Here is a 20,000-nt window from a genome sequence, read left to right as displayed (position 1 = left end):
ATATATATATATATATATATATATATATATATATATATATGTATGTATACATATACTGTATAATACTGAGTTTGTGTACGTTGCAAAATTCATTTTTTCTATGACCTTATAATACAGTTAACAATGAGCATACGATATAATAAAACGAAGATAATTCAACGTTTTACAATGCGGCTTAGAAGCAAAAAGGAAAACCCTATATTCTAGTGCAAACTATTCATAGGAACAAATAAACCCATACAAACTTATACAAAGGCTTCACATGAAAATATTTTCCGTTTTATATATTTCGGTCTTTCTAGGTGAGTGCACAGAGGATATCTATGATTAAAAAATCAAAAAGTATTCTTTTTTCTTTGGAGAGTCAACTTTTTTGCATATTTATACATCATTTTAATTTTTGTCAAAGGATTGATTTCTTCAGTTTAATCATGTGTGAAATATAGTCAAGTTTTTATGCGTGATATGTGTATTAACCATTAATGATGCCATTTGAAATGAAGTATAAAATGTCTACAAATTAGTTCAAAGATTGTATGCTATATATACACAAACTGATTTACATGAAGAGTCTCGCCTTTTTTTCAAGGACAATAGTAAAAGCCGAGTACATTTACAAATAAATGATTTCAAATAAATGAATGAACTTACGAAGACAAAACTTTCTTAATTTCATTATATTTACATCATATAATTTTTTTACACCTATCGCTATCTAAAATCTTTCCAATCATTTTATCTATAATAATAATGATTTCTCCTCCTTATATATTTGCCATATCCAAAATATCTCCACCTTCTACAGTATCTCAAGCACTTTCATACTGGTTCTTCTTACTGGTCATTTATTTCCACATCTATCAACTCACTGAGAAGAAACATACTAGGTGCTTTCCCGGAAGGCTGCTTTGGATGCAGTTGATTAGAATACTAGAAGACACAAGCGTGTGTATTTGATTAAATTAATAAGTATACATACATAAAATACACATTTTATATATATATACATATATATATACATATATATATATATATATATATATATATATATATATATATATATATATATATATATATACACACACACAAATATACATATATATACATATATGCATGAATATACCGTACCAAAATCGTAATGATTCGGTTACTTGAACATGGGAAACAAGATGAGTATTTTCAAACATGTAGGACTTTAGTGGGCGTGGAAAAAACATTCTATAGAAGCAAGTCTTAGGTCGCATTAAGAAAAATCTGTTCAAGAATAAAAGATTTTTTCTCGTCTATCCGGAGGAAATCGGTATGACACAAGGTTGTCAGGATAATACGTATGGAAAGATATACATATTTCTGATACACATCGGGATCGAACCCTGGTCTCTCAAATGAAAGGAAAGGCGCTACCAACCAACTCACACAGGACATAAAAGAAATTAGAGCCTAAGTACTTCTGCATCTGAGGTTTTTCTTGAGCAGGCTACCATCTAATGTACCAGCAAGTTTTACCCAACTTCCTGACCCACCAGTAACCCAATAGGTAGCATTTCATTTGAATTATCCGTCCAGCTTGAACATGATAGAACTATTCAGCACATAAGTACGTGTTTCACAGAAACAAATATCTGACTCACATCGGGAATGAACCCAGGTCTCTCAAATGAAAGGCAAAGGCGCTAACAGAGGCTACCAACTGAGCCACACAGGTCACGAGTGGGTTAGGAAGTTGGATAAAACTCGCTGGTATGTTAGGCAGCAGCCTGCCCAGGAAAATCCCCAGGAACAGAAGCACTGAGATTTCAATATTTTCTTTTATGACTCAGGTGAACCAGTCGGTAGCTCACTGGCCTTTCATTTGAGAGACCGGGGTTCGATCCTGATGTTATTCAGAAATGTATTTCTTTGCAACATGTTTTGTGTGTTGATGAGATATATATATATATATATATATATATATATATATATATATATATATATATATATATATATATATATATATATATATATAGTGTATATATATATATATGTATATATATACATATACACATGAATGTACGTAAGTATGTATGCATATATGTGGGTGTATGTTTACAAGCGTTTGTACTTATATCATATACGGAAATTCAATGAAAAGAAATTACGATGGGGAGAGACTTGAAAACTTCGTTACAGAAAGAGAATTGACAGCCAATTGTTACATACCCATCGAGAAGTGATTATCGATGTAAATTTGATTATGTAAATGAACACGCACCCAACCACCTATCTACCTACCTACCTACACACACACACACACACACACACACAGATACTTATGCTCACAAACACATACACAGACTATAATATATATATATATATATATATATATATATATATATATATATATATATATATATATATATATATATATATATATATATATATATATATATATATATATATATGTATGTATGTATGTATGTATGTATGTATGTATGTATGTATGTATGTATGTAAATGTATGTATGTACGTACACACACACACACACATATATATATATATATATATATATATATATATATATATATATATATATATATATATATTATTGTAAAATGTTAAAGCTTCGAATGATGTTTGCGTTAAAAGAGCATTTAAAATATTGTTTCCTCCTCTCTCATCCTCGTTGTACATGTTAAGGTTCACATGACACGTATTAATGAGGAATGTTCGTCATTACCTAAGAGGAACTCCATTAACACCATCTTTTCTTGCTGGCCCCAGATTTCTTTTGGACACATGTCCATGTAGGTCATTTTTCCTCCTACTCTTCGTGACATATTTCGAGTCACATCTCACAAATTTGCTTTTTATTCAGGGAACATTCTAAAGCTTTTCGACCACTGAGACAGTTGGGGTTGCAAAGATGCTGGTGGGGACTTCCAATTTCTTTTTTTTTTATTTGTAATACTTTCTCCTAAACATTTTATATCTTTAGACTTGACGATAAACATATCAATACCTGAGTGATGAAGGTCGACATTAACTAAGCGTTCAAAGTCGACTGTTTAGTGATGTAACTAAACCAAAGAGCCGGATAAGATTCCTGGTAAGTCACATGATCTTAGAAATTTAAATTTCATTTGGGTACAACTTTTTCTTAAGGTACTGTGACTTCGTATATATATATATATATATATATATATATATATATATACTATATATATATATATATATATATATATATATATATATATATATATATATATATATATACATACATACATACATAGCCTATACGTACACATATATATTATAAACACTTTATACACGTACCGTTAAATCAAATTGTGCCTTTGTTGACCCAAGCAGGTGAATTATTTACTTGGTAGGTAGTCAAGCGTTTGGGGCCACAAAGATAATTGAGAGTAATATAGATTTTCTTCCTTCCTTTTTCGGAGACAGAGAGACAGTGAAGACGGAAGTTCTTCATCGTCTCTCCGTCTTCGAGGAACGATAAACATGCAGTCAAAGTGTTTACAATTTTTAAATATGGCTACTACATTTTTAGGACTACCCCAGTGGTTTGGATGCGCGATTGTCTCCAGCATTAATATTGTTTATAAATTGGCCCTGTTTTTAGGAACATTGTTTGACCTTGGAAATATTGGAAATACGATTATATCTGACCATCAGAAGGAAATCCCAGCGCTCGAAAAGGACTGTTTTAGCGTGAAGGTTGTGCTGAAGAGACAAATTGCCACGGCAAATTTTGAAGGCACAAACGAGCAAGATTCGCTTGTGAGCCGAAGTGATCTGGACCCAGATACTGAATTCTTGGAAATTTTGGTAAAGACTATCAACGACCCACATGTGACCAAGTTCCCCAGGCCCTCACTGCTACAGGACTTCAAGAGGAATTACATCCATGAGACAGTCAATGCAATGAAGAGAATGACAGAAAGATTGGCGAGGGAAAATAGTGCATACCGAAGGATGCACAGGTATAATGAACGGCATGTGAGGGAAAGCTCGCAACATGCAAGGACGATCAGAGGCCTGCAGAAGGAAGTCGCTGCTCTAGCTGACGACAATAAAAAAGCGAAGAGAGAAATGGAAGAAGAAATTCGCCTTCTCTTAGAAGAACAGAATCGTCCCCAGAATAAAAATGTGGATAAGCAGACGAAGATTGAATGGCTCGAGAAAGAGAAAAGAGACAAATTGTAATACGATAATCTCTTTGGAAAGCAGTCTGGAAGATCTGAAGAAGCAAATAATGGCTCTGAAGGTCGCTACGCAAGAGAAGGAGAGAGACTTCAGTGTAAAGGCAGACGACATCAGCGACCTGACAGAAGAAAGAGCGAGTCTCGAGGAAGACGCCAAGCGGAAAAGTGATTCGAAAACAAAAGTAGACGATGAAGAATTTTCGAAAGAATTGGGCGATGGCGATACTCAGCCGAAGGCGCATATCTTAAAACGGCCAGAGGATGATGATGGCGAGACAAATGGATCACGCAGAGGAAATAGCAAAACTGAGAGAGGAAGTAGAACAACTTCGGAGGCAGGTGAACGACCAGGAAACTAGGGAATTGAGAAAGAGACCACGCCAAGGAGGGAAAACCCTGCATCCTCAAAGATTCTGGGCAGGATTAGCGACCGACTTGGACTCCTCTGATTGGGATCTCTAAGTATTGCTGACGCAAGATAGCGAAACTGACGTCCAAGACCACGAAAGTGGTTCGCCATACACAGACAGTGAATGTCGGAGAGTGGTCTGTGAGAGCGAAACGTCTGAGACTGAATATGAGCGTGTAAGGGAGGAGTTACTTGAGGAATTAGAGATACCCATGGAGGAAACAAAGGAGGCATCCGTGGAAGAGTTAGAGGAGTTACTCGAGGAAATAGAGGAGGTACTCAAGGAGGAAATAGAGAAAGCAGCAGAGGAAGAAACAGATGACTTACTCGAGATCATAGAGTAGATACTCGAGGATACAGAGACACCTGAAAATGAGCTGGAGGGGATAATTGAGGTTACTGAGACACTCAAGGAAAGAGAGTTGCCACCTGACGAGATAGAGGAATTACTTGAGGATACAAAGCATATACTCCGGGAGGAAATGAAGGCGATGCCTAAAGAGGCTATAGAAGACAAACTTGAAGATATAGAGGAGATACTCAAGGTGGAGATAAGGAAGATAGTTAAGGAGAGGCAGGCTGAAAGGTGACCCAGAAGAAAGTGGGGAAAGGCATGGACATCCCTAGTTCAGGAGCATAGAGAGAGAAAGGCCGACAGGAGAGCTGAAAGGGAGCTGAGGAAACAGAAATTAAAGTCTAGAGAGTAGGAAGAGGAGAGACAGGCTCAAAGACACGATGAAAGTCAGAAGAGAAGACAAACATCAAAGGAGATGAAGAAAAGGAAGAAAGACCAGGAAAGAAAAAGAAAATCAGTAAGGCTATGAAATGGAGAACACTGGAAGAAGGACCTGGGATGCCGAAAAAAGAAAGAGTAGGATGGACAGCAGTTGGGGGGCCGCTGGAAGTTCACTGGCCCTGGAAGAATGACTCTGGAAGCAGAAAAGAGAAGCCAAGAATTGTGGCAGAGGCCAGCGGATGGACAGTGGTTGGGGGGCCGCTGGAACTTCACTGGCCCTGGAAGAAGGACTCTGGAAGCAGAAAAGAGAAGCCAAGAATTGTGGCAGAGGCCAGCGGATGGACAGTGGTTGGGGCCGCTGGAAGTTCACTGGCCCTGGAAGAAGGACTCTGGAAGCAGAAAGAGAAGCCAGAATTGTGGCAGAGGCCGGCGGATGGACAGTGGTTGGGGGCAGCTGGAACTTCACTGGCCCTGGAAGAAGGACTCTGGAAGCAGAAAAGAGAAGCCAAGAATTGTGGCAGAGGCCAGCGGATGGACAGTGGTTGGGGGCCGCTGGAACTTCACTGGCCCTGGAAGAAGGACTCTGGAAGCAGAAAAGAGAAGCCAAGAATTGTGGCAGAGGCCGGCGGATGGACAGTGGTTGGGGACCGCTGGAACTTCACTGGCCCTGGAAGAAGGACTCTGGAAGCAGAAAAGAGAAGCCAAGAATTGTGGCAGAGGCCGGCGGATGGACAGTGGTTGGGGGCCGCTGGAACTTCACTGGCCCTGGAAGAAGGACTCTGGGAAGCAGAAAAGAGAAATCAAGAATTGTGGCAGAGGTCAGCGGATGGACAGCGGTTGGGGGGCCGCTAGAAGTTCACTGGCCCTGGAAGAAGGACTCTGGAAGCAGAAAAGAGAAGCCAAGAATTGTGGCAGAGGCTGGCGGATGGACAGCGGTTGGGGGGCCGCTGGAACTTCACGGCCCTGGAAGAAGGACTCTGGAAGCAGAAAAGAGAAGCCAAGAATTGTGGCAGAGGTCGGCGGATAGACAGCGGTTGGGGGGCCACTGGAAGTTCACTGACCCTAGAAGAAGGACTCTGGGAGTGGAAAAGAGATGTCAAGAATTGCGGCTGAGGCCAGCGGATGGACAGCAGATGTGGGGCCGCTGGAAGCTCACTGGCCCTGGAAGAAGGACTCTGGAAGCTGAAAAGAGAAGCCAAGAATTGTGGCAAAGGCTGAAGGATGGACAGTAGTTGGGGGGCCGCTGGAACTTCACTGGCCCTGGAAGAAGGACTCTGGAAGCAGAAAAGAGAAGCCAAGAATTGTGGCAGAGGCCGGCGGATGGACAGTGGTTGGGGGGCCGCTGGAAGTTCACTGGCCCTGGAAGAAGGACTCTAGAAGCAGAAAAGAGAAGCCAAGAATTGTGGCAGAGGCCAGCGGACGGACAGTGGTTGGGGGCCCGCTGGAAGTTCACTGGCCCTGGAAGAAGGACTCTGGAAGCAGAAAAGAGAAGCCAAGAATTGTGGCAGAGGCCGGCGGATGGACAGTGGTTGGGGGGCCGCTGGAACTTCACTGGCCCTGGAAGAAGGACTCTGGAAGCAGAAAAGAGAAGCCAAGAATTGTGGCAGAGGCCGGCGGATGGACAGTGGTTGGGGGGCCGCTGGAACTTCACTGGCCCTGGAAGAAGGACTCTGGAAGCAGAAAGAGAAGCCAGAATTGTGGCAGAGGGGCGGATGGGCAGTGGTTGGGGGCCGCTGGAACTTCACTGGCCCTGGAAGAAGGACTCTGGAAGCAGAAAAGAGAAGCCAAGAATTGTGGCAGAGGTCACCGGATGGACAACGGTTGGGGGGCTGCTAGAAGTTCACTGGCCCTGGAAGAAGGACTCTGGAAGCAGAAAAGAGAAGCCAAGAATTGTGGCAAAGGCCGGCGGATGGACAGTGGTTGGGGGGCCGCTGGAACTTCACTGGCCCTGGAAGAAGGACTCTGGAAGCAGAAAAGAGAAGCCAAGAATTGTGGCAGAGGTCGGCGGATAGACAGCGGTTGGGGGCCACTGGAAGTTCACTGACCCTAGAAGAAGGACTCTGGGAGTGGAAGAGATGTCAAGAATTGCGGCTGAGGCCGGCGGATGGACAGCAGTTGGGGGGCCGCTGGAAGCTCACTGGCCCTGGAAAAAGGACTCTGGAAGCAGAAAAGAGAAGCCAAGAATTGTGGCAAAGGCTGAAGGATGGACAGTAGTTGGGGGGCCGCTGGAAGTTCACTGGCCCTGGAAGAAGGACTCTGGAAGCAGAAAAGAGAAGCCAAGAATTGTGGCAGAGGTCAGCGGATGGGCAGCGGTTGGGGGGCCGCTGGAAGTTCACTGGCCCTGGAAGAATGACTCTGGGAGCAGACAAGAGAAACCCAGACTTGTGGCAGAGGTCGGCGGATGGACAGCGGTTAGGGGGCCATTGGAAGTTCACTGGCCCTGGAAGAAGGACTCTGGGAGCAGAAAAGAGAAGCCAAGAATTGTGGCAGAGGCCGGCGGATGGACAGTGGTTGGGGGGCCACTGGAACTTCACTGACCCTGGAAGAAGGACAATGTGAGCAGAAAAGAGAAGCCAAGAATTGTGGTTGAGGCCGGCGGATGGACAGCGGTTGGGGGCCGCTGGAAGTTCACTGGCCCTGGAAGAAGGACTCTGGGAGCGGAAAAGAGAAGCCAGAATTGTGGCTGAGGCCGGCGGATGGACAGCGGTTGGGGGGCCGCTGGAAGTTCACTGGCCCTGGAAGAAAGACTCTGGAAGCAGAAAAGAGAAGCCAAGAATTGTGGCTGAGGCCAGCTGATGGACAGCGGTTGGGGGGCCGCTGGAAGTTCACTGGCCCTGGAAGAAGGACTCTGGGAGCAGAAAAGAGAAGCCCGGACTTGCGGGTGAGGCTGATGGATGGACAGCGGTTGGGGGGCCGCTGGATCTTCACTGGCCCTGGAAGAAGGACTCTGGGAGCGGAAAAGAGAAGCCTGGATTTGTGGTTGAGGCCGGTGGATGGACAGCGGTTGGGGGGCCGCTGGAAGTTCACTGGCCCTGGAAGAAGGACTCTGGGAGTGGAAAAGAGAAGCCAAGAATTGTGGAAGAGGTCGGCGGATGGACAGCGGTTGGGGGGCTGCTGGAACTTCACTGGCCCTGGAAGAAGAACTCTGGGAGCAAAAAGAGGAACCCAGAATTGTGGCAGAGGCCGGCGGATGGACAGAGGTTGGGGGCCGCTGGAAGTTCACTAGCCCTGGAAGAAGGACTCTGGGAGCAGAAAAGAGAAGCCCAGAATTGTGGCTGAGGCCGGCAGATGAACAGCGGTTGGGGGCTGCTGGAAGTTCACTGGCCCTGGAAGAAGGACACTGGGAGCAGAAAAGAGAAGCCAAGAACTGTGGCTGAAGCTGACGGATGGACAGCGGTTGGGGGGCTGCTGGAAGTTCACTGGCCCTGGAAGAAGGACTCTGGGAGTGCAAAAGAGAAGCCTGGACTTGTGGCTGAGGCCGGCGGATGGACAGCAATTGGGGGGCCGCTGCAAGTTCACTGGTCCTGGAAGAAGGACTCTGAAAGCACAAAAGAGAACCTAAAATTGTGGCTGAGGCCGGTGGATGGACAGCAGTTGGGGGGCCACTAGAAGTTCACTGGCCCTGGAAGAAGGACTCTGGGAGCGGAAAAGAGAATCCCAGTATTGTGGCTGAGGCCGGCAGATGGACAGCGGTTGGGGGGCCACTGGAAGTTCACTGGCCCTAGAAGAAGGACACTGGGAGCAGAAAAGAGAAGCCGGGACTAGTGGCTGATGCTGGCGGATGGACAGTGGTTGGGGGGCCGCTGGAAGTTCACTGGCCCAGAAAGAAGGACTCTGGGAGTGCAAAAGAGAAGCCAAGAATTGTGGCTGAGGCTTGTGGATGGACAGGGGTTGGGCGGCAACTGGAAGTTCACTGACCCTGGAAGAAGGACTCTGCGAGCGGAAAAGAGAAGCCCAGAATTGTGGCTGCGGCTGGCAGATGGACAGCGGTTGGGGGGCTGCTAGTAGTTCTCTGGCCCTGGAAGAAGGACTCTGGGAGTGGAAAAGAGAAGTCTGGTAGCGCAAAAGAGAAGCCTGGACTCGTGGCTGAGGCCGGCAGATGGACAGCAGTTGGGGAGCCGCTGGAAATTCACTGGCCTTGGAAGATGCAAGCTGGGAGCGCAAAGAGAAGCCCAGAATTATGGCCAAAGACGGCGGATGGATAGCGGCTGGGGGACCACTGGAAACTCACTGGCTCTAGAATATGGAAGCTGGGAGCGTAAAATTGAAGCCTGGACTCGTGGCTGAGGCTGTCGGATGGACAACGGTTGGGGGGCTGCTGGAAGTTCATTGGCCTTGGAAGATGGAAGCTGGGAGCACATAACAGAAGCCTGGACTTGTGGCCGAGGCCGGTGGACGGACAGCGGTTTGGGGACTACAGGAAGTTCACTGGCTCTGGAAAATGGAAGATGGGAGTGCAAAACAGAAGTCTGCACTAGTGGATGAGGACAGAGGATGAAGAGTGGTTAGGGGGGAAGCCTGGAAGCTCACTGGCCCTGGAAGATGGAAGCTGGGAGCGTAAAAGACAAGCCCTGACATGTGGCTGAGGCCAGCGGATGGACAGTGGTTGAGGGACCACTGGGAGTTCACTAGCTGTACAGAAAACCCGATTGTGCCAAAGAAACTTCGACGCATTTTTTACTTGTTAAGAAGCAAGCTGGAAAGCAACGAACTTGCATATACTAACAGGAAACATAAAAGACAATGACAGGATCAGAATTATGTACAACATAAACAATTAATCTTTCCTTCTTGTTGGTCAGATTCCGGAGTTCCACATCAGGTCTTTAATACCATTAACAGTTAGGGCTAGAGCCCTTTCTGGTGATAACGCTGCCGCCCCAACCCCCCAAAAAAACATAAGGGATTATCGTCATGTTGCCTTCAGCTCTGGGAAGTTTACAAAATAAAAACTGTGTTATAGTATATAAAATTATAAATCCGTATGAGAAAAGAAGAAAATATACGGCGCTACTTTGGCTTGTTATCTACGCTTCACCTATTGCGAGGTACTAGTCCTAAACATGCCGGAAGCTCCTTGGGACGCCGTGTTTATTACTAGCCCCCCGGGATCGAAGTATTATATACACCCATACGGTGTTTAGTACTAGCACCTCGGAGTAGATAAGCGAAGATAACAAGCCAAGCAGCACCAAATATACAACCAAAAACAAAATCCCTGAGAAAAAACGAAGCATTGAGAGTAAAACAGGATCAGAACAAACAAACATTATAAAGAAAAATCCAAAGCAGAATGCATGAAAAAATGCAAGGACATTAACAATGCGAGAATCTTACAATGACCTACGTATATGATTTTTTGTTGATCAATCATTACACTGCAATTTATGTATGCCAAGGACATTTACATTTTTAGTATTTGTGTACATTAAGATATACATGACATTGTCCAAATCAGTTTTCTGGCGTTATTTCTCTAATTCTGTGGGTGTTTTTGTAAGTTATCCTCTGCCGTCTGCTGAAAAAATGCATGCTAGTGCCATCTGTCAGCGTTACGTCACTGTAGGATTCTTAAAAAAATAAAAAATAAATAAAATAAACACAATGCAAAGGCTTCTTACGAACAAGACGCGAGTTCATCGTGAAACAGAGATCCACCCCTCACCGACTTGACTAGTTTGTAAGGTGGCCAGTAATAAGGTCACAGGAAAAAAGGTTACAGGAAAAAGAGTCACATTAATTTATGGCGTCAATTAAAGCATTATTAAAGTATTAAAACAGAAAGTATTTGGGATCTTTCCTAAATAGTGACCCCCACCCAAGGGTTTTTGGGGGTCGTTATCTATGACTAATATTCCTTGGGGTCATTATGATATTTACAATCATTTGTTTATGATTTTACGTTAATCCTCAACGGGCTTGAACTAAACACGCCTCAAAGGTGGATACATACCGGGTTAAAACCCTTGGGGGTCACTATCTAGGAATGATTAATGTGACTTTTTCCTGTGACTTTTTACCAGGATTCCTTTGTAAATGCCAGGTCGTTACCCTAAGCTGTGTTTGATCAAGCTCTCTTTATAGTACCATACTAAACGTCTTTTTACCCTTTATGGTCAGGCCTTTTTTATGACATTATTTATAATTGTCATTATTGTAACTATATTCTTACTTACTATTACATCTTTAATTGTAATCTGTCATTGAAGGCTAAGGCTAATCAGTCATACTTCTGCTGAACATTGAAGAATGCTTTGCTGTCCGTTCACGCAAATCTCATTTCACATACACATACCATAAAATCTTAAACCTTATAAACACCCCCAAAAAAACTGATAAAGAGTTACAATATTGTTAACCTAAATTAAACTTTCACACGATGGGCAAAGAGACGGGCAAAGAGAGGAGGGAGGAAAACAGCCTATTTCTAGAAATCTTTGACCTTAATCCTAAATTATATAAACCCATAACATTTGCACACATTAATTTTTTATAAACCAAAAGGAATTTGAATTCTTAACTATCCCAACACCAAGGTGATTTTAACTAATATGAGTGGCAGCACACACACAGATGTCCTACAACGGTGCCAAAGTCTTTTTCCTGTAGTCTGTACTATAATAGTATAAACAAGCTCCCCCCCCCCCCCGAGTATTACCAACAATGATTGCATAAAAAAACTTTGAAATCGCACCTGTAGCTGTTTGAACGAAGGGTACTTTATAAGCAATTAATGCAAATATATAAGATATGGGCTTATGCCATTAAGTTTCCTCCCTTCTTAACGTACACTATAATAGGCACGTGGTGTAATAAGTTTACGTGAATGGTAACACTGTACGCCTTGCCAATGTCTATAATTCCATCTCCAAAGTCGAGATAATGAATTTGAATGCATAACGTTTTTACGTCATATTTAGCTAAGACAAATATATATACTTTATGCTGTATGACGTTTGTAATATTTGTGAATACTAATAACACAAAGTAACCTATTGGCATTGCGTTTGAGGTATATTCATTGATTACAATGCCCGTTTTTATTACCGATAAACATCCTGAGGAAAATGCGTCTGCCGTCTGGGCTTATGTTCGTGATATGACCTGCCCATGCTCACTTTTTATTCCTGGCCTTCATTAAAATGTCTTCAAAATTATAGTTTCCCAACTACTCTCGGCAGAAAATCCTGTCTCCTTCAAGACAGAGACACTCATGATACTCTGCGCCTCTGAGGAAGCAGTACAGTACATCACCCAGGTGACTGTACTTCATAACTGTGTAGAGGGCACAAGTCACCACATTACTATAAATAAAACAACAATATTAATAACACCTAATAAATGTGTAACTAAGCTATTCTTGTTCTCTTTTAGATACTTATTTTTATTTATTGTCATCTCAAACACGCCTGCAGCCTCATTTATCCAGGCATAGATACATTAAAATTCAGGTACAATGTTTCCTTTTCTGACGATTAGTTACAATAATAATTATACAATGAAAAATATATCTTTTTTACAAGACTTCCTCAGTAAGAGAGAGAGAGAGAGAGAGAGAGAGAGAGACGTACACACACACACAACTATGTTAAGTTTCATACTTGTGATCAGTGTTAAGGACTTGTGATCCGATTTTTCGACTTGGGATCAGTGACCTGTACCATGGGACTTGGCATTGGCCAAATTGCTCTTAACTTTACGGGCCAGTTTTATGAGGAAGTTTGGGCCTTGATGTGAGTTGACGGCCGAGGGGCGGAGCCTGTTTATGCTAGTACAGACTTCAGGAAAACGCTTCCCGGAGAAGGTTGACCCAAGAAGAGCACTGTGAGGCCGCCGACCATGATGTCGACCAAATGGTTTACGGACGTGAGCGGCCAGCCATTGATCATTCAACGTCAGGAAGATGATTCATCAGCGCTAAGCTGATCGCCACCTTGCAGCTTGTCGTCAGCTCATAAATGTAACCCCACATCCATATTTCAATCCCGTTCATTTTTGTTGGGATCAACTGTAACGGATTATTGATATTTAAGTGTATATCGATTAAAGAATTCCCAAGTGTCTCTGTAATTTCGATTAAAAACTTACGAATGAATATCGTGCAGCTTGTCGCTAACGTTTGCCCTGAAGAAGAATTTTTCTCTTTTGAAAAATATAGAAAATTCAGAAAAAACTTATAACGGTGACACCACAGTAGTAATCAACATTCAATAAGAAACAAAGATTACTTTGCAGCTTCAACATACATGCATTCATGAGTATAAAAAACCATACTAGGTACATCAATGCTTATTTTGCAAGAGCCATAGTTCTCAAGCAATCACATGGCTCTTGGTCATTATCAACAGCGGAAAGAGATGAAACTGGTGCAATATTGCATAACCTTTACCCTTTCATAACTATGATGGATGATACGATACGAATTCCTGGGATATCTATGCTTAAGTTTTGTCGAACTCAGAAGGGCAACATATTATAAGATACGGTGAAGGATACATACATCAATACATATATATTATAATCATCTTAGTAGTTCATAAGAAAACAGACCAATGATAATAATGTTGTAATAATCGTGTAACCTTCCTCGAGTCTCTCAAATCTGAAAACAGATTTCACCTTCATGTACAGTCCCTCATGTAACAAGATTAAGTATATTTTACAGGGACTACTGTACTCTATAAGTAAATGAGATTTATTCTTTCGTTTCATCATTTGTTATTTTCTTCTGAATTTTACAGTACTTCTTTTAGCCTTGATAAATAATGATTCCTGGAATCATATTTCATCAGTTAATGAGTTTTTCAACTAACGTTGCCACTATGGTGCGGGCGGCAAGCCAGCCCAAGTCTTCCCATATTAGGACGAAACATGCTGGCTAGGTTGGATTGATCAGGGTTTGAGGAGGTTTGCAAGATTCTATCATTCTTGTTAATGAATCTGATCCCAGTCTTACCGCACCTATAACGTACCAAGAAAACAACTTAAATGATTTTGGTACATAACAAAACAATAACGCGCACCAGAGTGACATAAAGCAAGGCTGGTTCACTATCTTGCGATTTAAGGTGCACACACATAAAACAATAAACTAAAAACGTGTAAGACGAAATTGACCAGGTTGATTCTGCAAACCTTTCCACAACAATAAAGGAAGGACATATCATACAGTGAGACTGGACTGCAAAACTCAAGAGGTTGAGGCAACAGCAGGAGAGGGTCAAAACAGAATTTTAGAATAAGTATCTACAAAGTACAAAGGGGACACAGAAGAGGAATGGTCAAAAACAATCATTAGGGCAACATGAAGGATGGAGGTAAGGCCAAGGATATGGTATGATCAAGATATACCAATTGAATGAAAAATTTTCTGGTACGGACTTTATACATACCGTAATAATTATCAAAATATGTTTATAAGATGGTTTCCCGATCATTGAAGTTAAATAATCAAATATTTCCGCAACACAAAAGTACTCACTGGCGCAGTTCAGGAACATTAGTTGTCAGTACTTGTAAGAGCGACTGACAATTCAAAATCTTGAGACGAACTGTGTAGACATAGGCCTAGCAACTTCATCCCAATAACTAACACTCTAAAGATTGCTGCGCGTAATCAAATAGAGTGAACAGGAATGGGTTAAAGTGAGGCCCCAGAAAACAACTAAGTGAGAATGACAATAACCAATGCCTACGGGATCAAAATATACCAATGCGTGAATACAAGTACAATACATGTAACTTTAAATATTGTACAACAACCAGCGCGTTTGATCCGTACATAATGGAGCCTGTTACCAACCTGAATTAGAGGAAGATATTGAAGTAGAAATACGGAGAAAAAAAATGGAAACAAAAGGGCAGAAGACTGGTGTTGATACCACGGACACTAAATGCGTATGACTTTGTAAATGCTAATGATTTTCATATCATATAATATGTAACCTGCACAAAGCCGTTTTTCACTTTTTTATTTTAGAGACTGGCAATCTTTGTGCGCAGTTTAATTTAAGGTCATGTAAGAGACATAGCGTACACTTGAGAATAAATGATCTGTAGTGAAAAAGCAGCTGATCTTAATAACCCGGTATTAATGTGATACAATTATAATAATTCACTCAGACTTGGAACGCCTCCTTGCATGAAGTACGTGTTTACTTAGGTTTTAGATTAGGATAAACCAACTAAATGCAATGCTCTTGCAAGGCATGTTGCATTGTATTTCACATTTCATCCTCAACTGACATAACGAAAGGTTTCCTCTCTCTGAATAATTGCCTTATCATTTAGATATGTTTCCCTTGATAACTATAATAAGGGGGAAAGCGAGCTAATTGTCTAGGAACTTCTTGTGCCGTTCTATTTCCTTAATGAACAATACGAGTGCCAATGATGAACCAAATAGGGGTTACGAATCAAAATTGGAAACCAATACCAAAATAATGATCATGATGTGACTTGGAAACACACACACTTACTTTCTCTCTCTCTCTCTCTATATCCGAAAATAGGACATGATATATTACAACTCTTATAGGCATGCACATAAAAATTCAAAGGAATTTCTAATAGAGTCTCTTCTAGATATAATATGCATTATTCCTCTTTTATTTTCCTTATATACATCATGATTTCTACTTAACTGACAATTATATCTTACTTCAAGGTGGATCGTGCACACGAATTGTTCAAGTATTTCGAGATAGTATAACCACGTATAAGCAATGGAATTAAACGCCCTTCAGAGTTTACATTCACTTCAACTATCTGTCGGTAACTGGCAATCCACCCATGTCTTGGCCCATTTTTATTTTCCTCTCCACATTTTTTTTCGATCTCCCTTTTCTCATTTGCATTCTCCATTGTCTATCACATTTACAGCAACCATCTCTCTGCCCATCTGTTGGTTGCTTCACATTTACACATTTCCAAGCGCCCGTTCATTCTCTAAGGTGTTAAATACCCAGGACTTATTTGCCAATTTCCAAAATTCATGCCAAGTTGAGTTCACTCCACCAATGCTCGCTTACCCCTTTATTTGCCGGTGTGCAAAGCAGGCATTTTGATGGTCTGTGAATAGTATGCCCTTGTAATGGCAATGAACACCCGTAATACTAATCAACCACAGGAGACTTTCCTCCCAATCATACGTCCTACATCTGCGTGAATAACTGCTGGTTTCCGAAAGGTAACAAGTCAGGTGGAAACAAAGTCAACATTGCCAAATCCATGTCCAGGCTTAACGGTAACGCTAAAGCCTACTCTAGACTCTGCCTTCAAAGGACTCGCCCCTCCAAGAAACATTCACCTGAAGTGCCAATTGCAATTTACTAAAACCAATGTTGAGCCCTTTGTCCACACTGCAATGCTGCAACAGCTTTATCGAAAGAAGAATATTTTTTGGAATCACCTGCAGATGCCGAACCTCAGTTCAGTACCAGTCACCCTACTGATTAACCGGTTGAGGTGAATGTGAATGAATACACCTCTATCCGAGAAACATGAATTGCAGACGTCTCGAGTAGATGAGGGTCTGCTCTCACCCGCAGCCCCCTTTTTTATATATGTTCCTAAAGAAAACATGCCGTTCTCCCACTATCTTTAATTGTATCTCTTATGCGAGGTAAAGCTATTCATCAATTCTAAATTCCAAGTAAGAGCAAAACATTCTATGCTGTTTATTTAATTTTTTTTTAAAGGGAGACACAGTGAAGTCAAAATATCCTTGGCTGAAACTGAAGTTGTAGGATCCTCAATCCGATTTCCTGTAAAACCCGCCCATAAAGATTATACCAACATACTATGTAAGGCAAAAGAAGAACGCTAAAACCATCACATCAACTGGGCAAAGTCGGTAATTGATGAATTTTAACTTTTTCATTAGCAAAAATTATTAGTTATAACAGGTTAAACTACCATATGGAAAATTTGTATTATTTTTGTTACTGTCTGATACTTCCACTTATTTACGCTTGAGAGATAACCCCCTGGATGAGGTTACCAAGCATTTCAGCAGGAACATGAAATCACCTTTGAAGTACAAAAAATCTTTAATTGATTCACTGATCTCCACTGAACCTTCATTACCTTATTCATATAGTTTAATTAAAAGCCACAACCAGGTAATCCAATAGGACCAGTCACTAGAGAAGCTGGATATCTTAATTATATATCACCAAAATATCTAGAGAAATTACTTTCTCTTATTTTAGACACCATTTCAAGATATTAAACTGATCTTTGAGATAAATTAGAAAATATTAACATCAAACCATACACTAGATAGCTTTGATGTTAACTGATTTGCCTGCTAATGACTTGGTTGACTACTTGGCCGACGTACTAGATACCGGTGAGTTATTATTTAAAACTGTAAATTTAGGTTCAACGGAAAATGATGAAAAGAAGTGTTTTGCGTGAGCGTGAGTAATCCGTTGTCCTCGCTGTTTGACACGAGATTGATTCCTTCAGTTTGGTCGTCTCTAATGGTTTGGTATAGGTCTGTGGTCGATCTCCAGGGGATTCTGAAAGAAAATTTCGACCTAGTGGGGTTTCTTGCAACCAGCAATTCCACATCGACCTGGAGGGGTTTCTTGCAATCAGCAATTCCGCAGTACCTTCAATAAAATTCATACGAGAAAAATGACAGAGTAACAGTTTTATTTTCACAGATGTTCTGATCATCAGGCAGCCCTAAATATTTATTTTTCCTTATATAGAAAGCCTTTTTAGAAATATAAAATCATTTCTCTGTACATGTAGCCCACAGACAATAAAGGTTGAGTTTACCTAAATAGAAGAAACTGGTATAACTGTGTTACCAATATTACTTTTCAGAAAATTATATGTTGATAGCCAAGAAACCATTCTACAATGTCCCATGGGAGGAAAGGAATCGATAAATAACTTGAAATAATGGTGGTGCTTGAATAAAGAAACACTTCCATAAATAATGGTGGTGTTTGAATATAGGAACACTTCCAAAAACACGTAATTAATTATAGTATGGAAATAGTAATAAAATAAAACCAAATATTCTACGTTAAGGTATGTATTTATTTTATTTGGTCCGCATATCTAGAGATATGTGAAATATAACAACCAATCAGCATGAAAACACATCTTCATAAGGTCCTACAAATAATGCGCTGGTAATCCATAGGGTAATCACAGGCCACAGAACCGACGCAATAATCCATGTTAATGACTTTGCCCAGAGAAACATGCTAGAAACTATGTTAACTGCCTGTACAAAAAAAGCATAATTTCAACTTGAACCTTGTAACATCCTTTTTTTTTTTTAAGCTAATTTATTTGAGTTCATCACGCAGCTGACCTCATAGGCGCAGCATGCATGCTATAAAGTCGATAGTGAGTAATAAGGATACCAGTATTAAGGAAACACTAGCACCTATCTCCTATAAAAGCTTTCGTTTTTCCTTTCGTGATTTGATATATAATGTACGCTTGTCATGTGTTAACACTTGCAGTATTTATACCCACACACACACACACAAACATGCGGCTTTTCCGCTCTGAATGGGGTGACGACAGAATGGTAAAAACCTGTTATTCAACAACTCGTTAGGGATGAGTTTTACCAGGACCAAAGACTTCTTCTTTACCCCCGCAGAGGCTCGTAGCCGTTTACATCTGAGTGAACTAGCGACCGGTGACCTGGAACCGATCCACGGCCTTAGAAAACTAAAGGACACTTACACTGGCATATTGTAGCTAATATATATATATATATATATATATATATATATATATATATATATATATATATATATATATATATATATGAATGCACTTAGAAAGGCAAAGCCTTCCGGTTCTCAGCAAGTCTTGAGGAGTGAGGCTGCTGGTTCCTTGACTTTTTCTTGATCACAGAGTGACTCTGGTATTCATTCACGGCTGGGTCAACAGGTAAGCTTAAATCGAACCTTAGACTTTACTTACAGCAGCTCGATGAGTCATGTCACCCTTTACATTTATTCATTTATATATATATATATATATATATATATATATTGTATATATATATATATATATATATATATATATATATATATATATATATATATATATATATATATAATGTTAGGAATGTAAAAAGTGTGAAAAAAAGGACGTGAGTTCATGCGGATATAATATAAATGTACATATGTATACACAATTTAATTGCATATCAGTAGTTTTACGTACAATCGCGATTCTCAGAATCTTAATAAGTACCTTATTGAGTATATTTTCGACCACCAAAGGCGTCTAACTATCAAGCATCCAATGGACCCAACAGATGTCCAACATAATAGTCATCTGACCACACTCAGTCTCATATATATATATATATATATATATATATATATATATATATATATATATATATATATATATATATATATATATATATATATATATATACACACACATATATATATATATATATATATATATATATATATATATATATATATATATATATATATAAATGAGACTGAGTGTGATCAATTGATTATGTTGGGCGTCTGCTGGGTCCTGTGGTGGTCGAAAACATACTTAAAAGGAACTTAGTAAGATTCTGAGAATCGCGATTGTGCGTAAAACTACCGATTTGTGTAAAGTCCATATACTGACATATATTCATAT

The 20,000-nt window shown here is 40.8% G+C and overlaps 3 protein-coding genes across 3 annotated transcripts in view; 2 read left to right on the top strand and 1 right to left on the bottom strand.

Moving 5' to 3' along the window:
• LOC136833933 (uncharacterized) overlaps positions 1-20,000 on the bottom strand; it is a 656,879-nt gene that overhangs the window by 288,395 nt on the left and 348,484 nt on the right. The window lies entirely within an intron of this gene.
• Positions 4,254-4,956, top strand: LOC136833932 (uncharacterized protein PF3D7_1120000-like). The gene is made up of 2 exons (XM_067096213.1): positions 4,254-4,542; positions 4,667-4,956. The coding sequence occupies exons 1-2, from the start codon at positions 4,254-4,256 to the stop codon at positions 4,954-4,956; spliced, it is 579 nt and encodes a 192-aa protein (XP_066952314.1).
• On the top strand, positions 7,948-8,574 carry LOC136833931 (LWamide neuropeptides-like). Its single transcript, XM_067096212.1, has one exon. The coding sequence runs from the start codon at positions 7,948-7,950 to the stop codon at positions 8,572-8,574; it is 627 nt and encodes a 208-aa protein (XP_066952313.1).

The sequence above is a fragment of the Macrobrachium rosenbergii genome, chromosome 52, assembly GCF_040412425.1.
Source record: "Macrobrachium rosenbergii isolate ZJJX-2024 chromosome 52, ASM4041242v1, whole genome shotgun sequence".
NCBI lineage: Eukaryota > Metazoa > Arthropoda > Malacostraca > Decapoda > Palaemonidae > Macrobrachium > Macrobrachium rosenbergii.
Note: the sequence above shows the minus strand (reverse complement) of the source record. Positions and strands in the feature narration are given on the sequence as shown.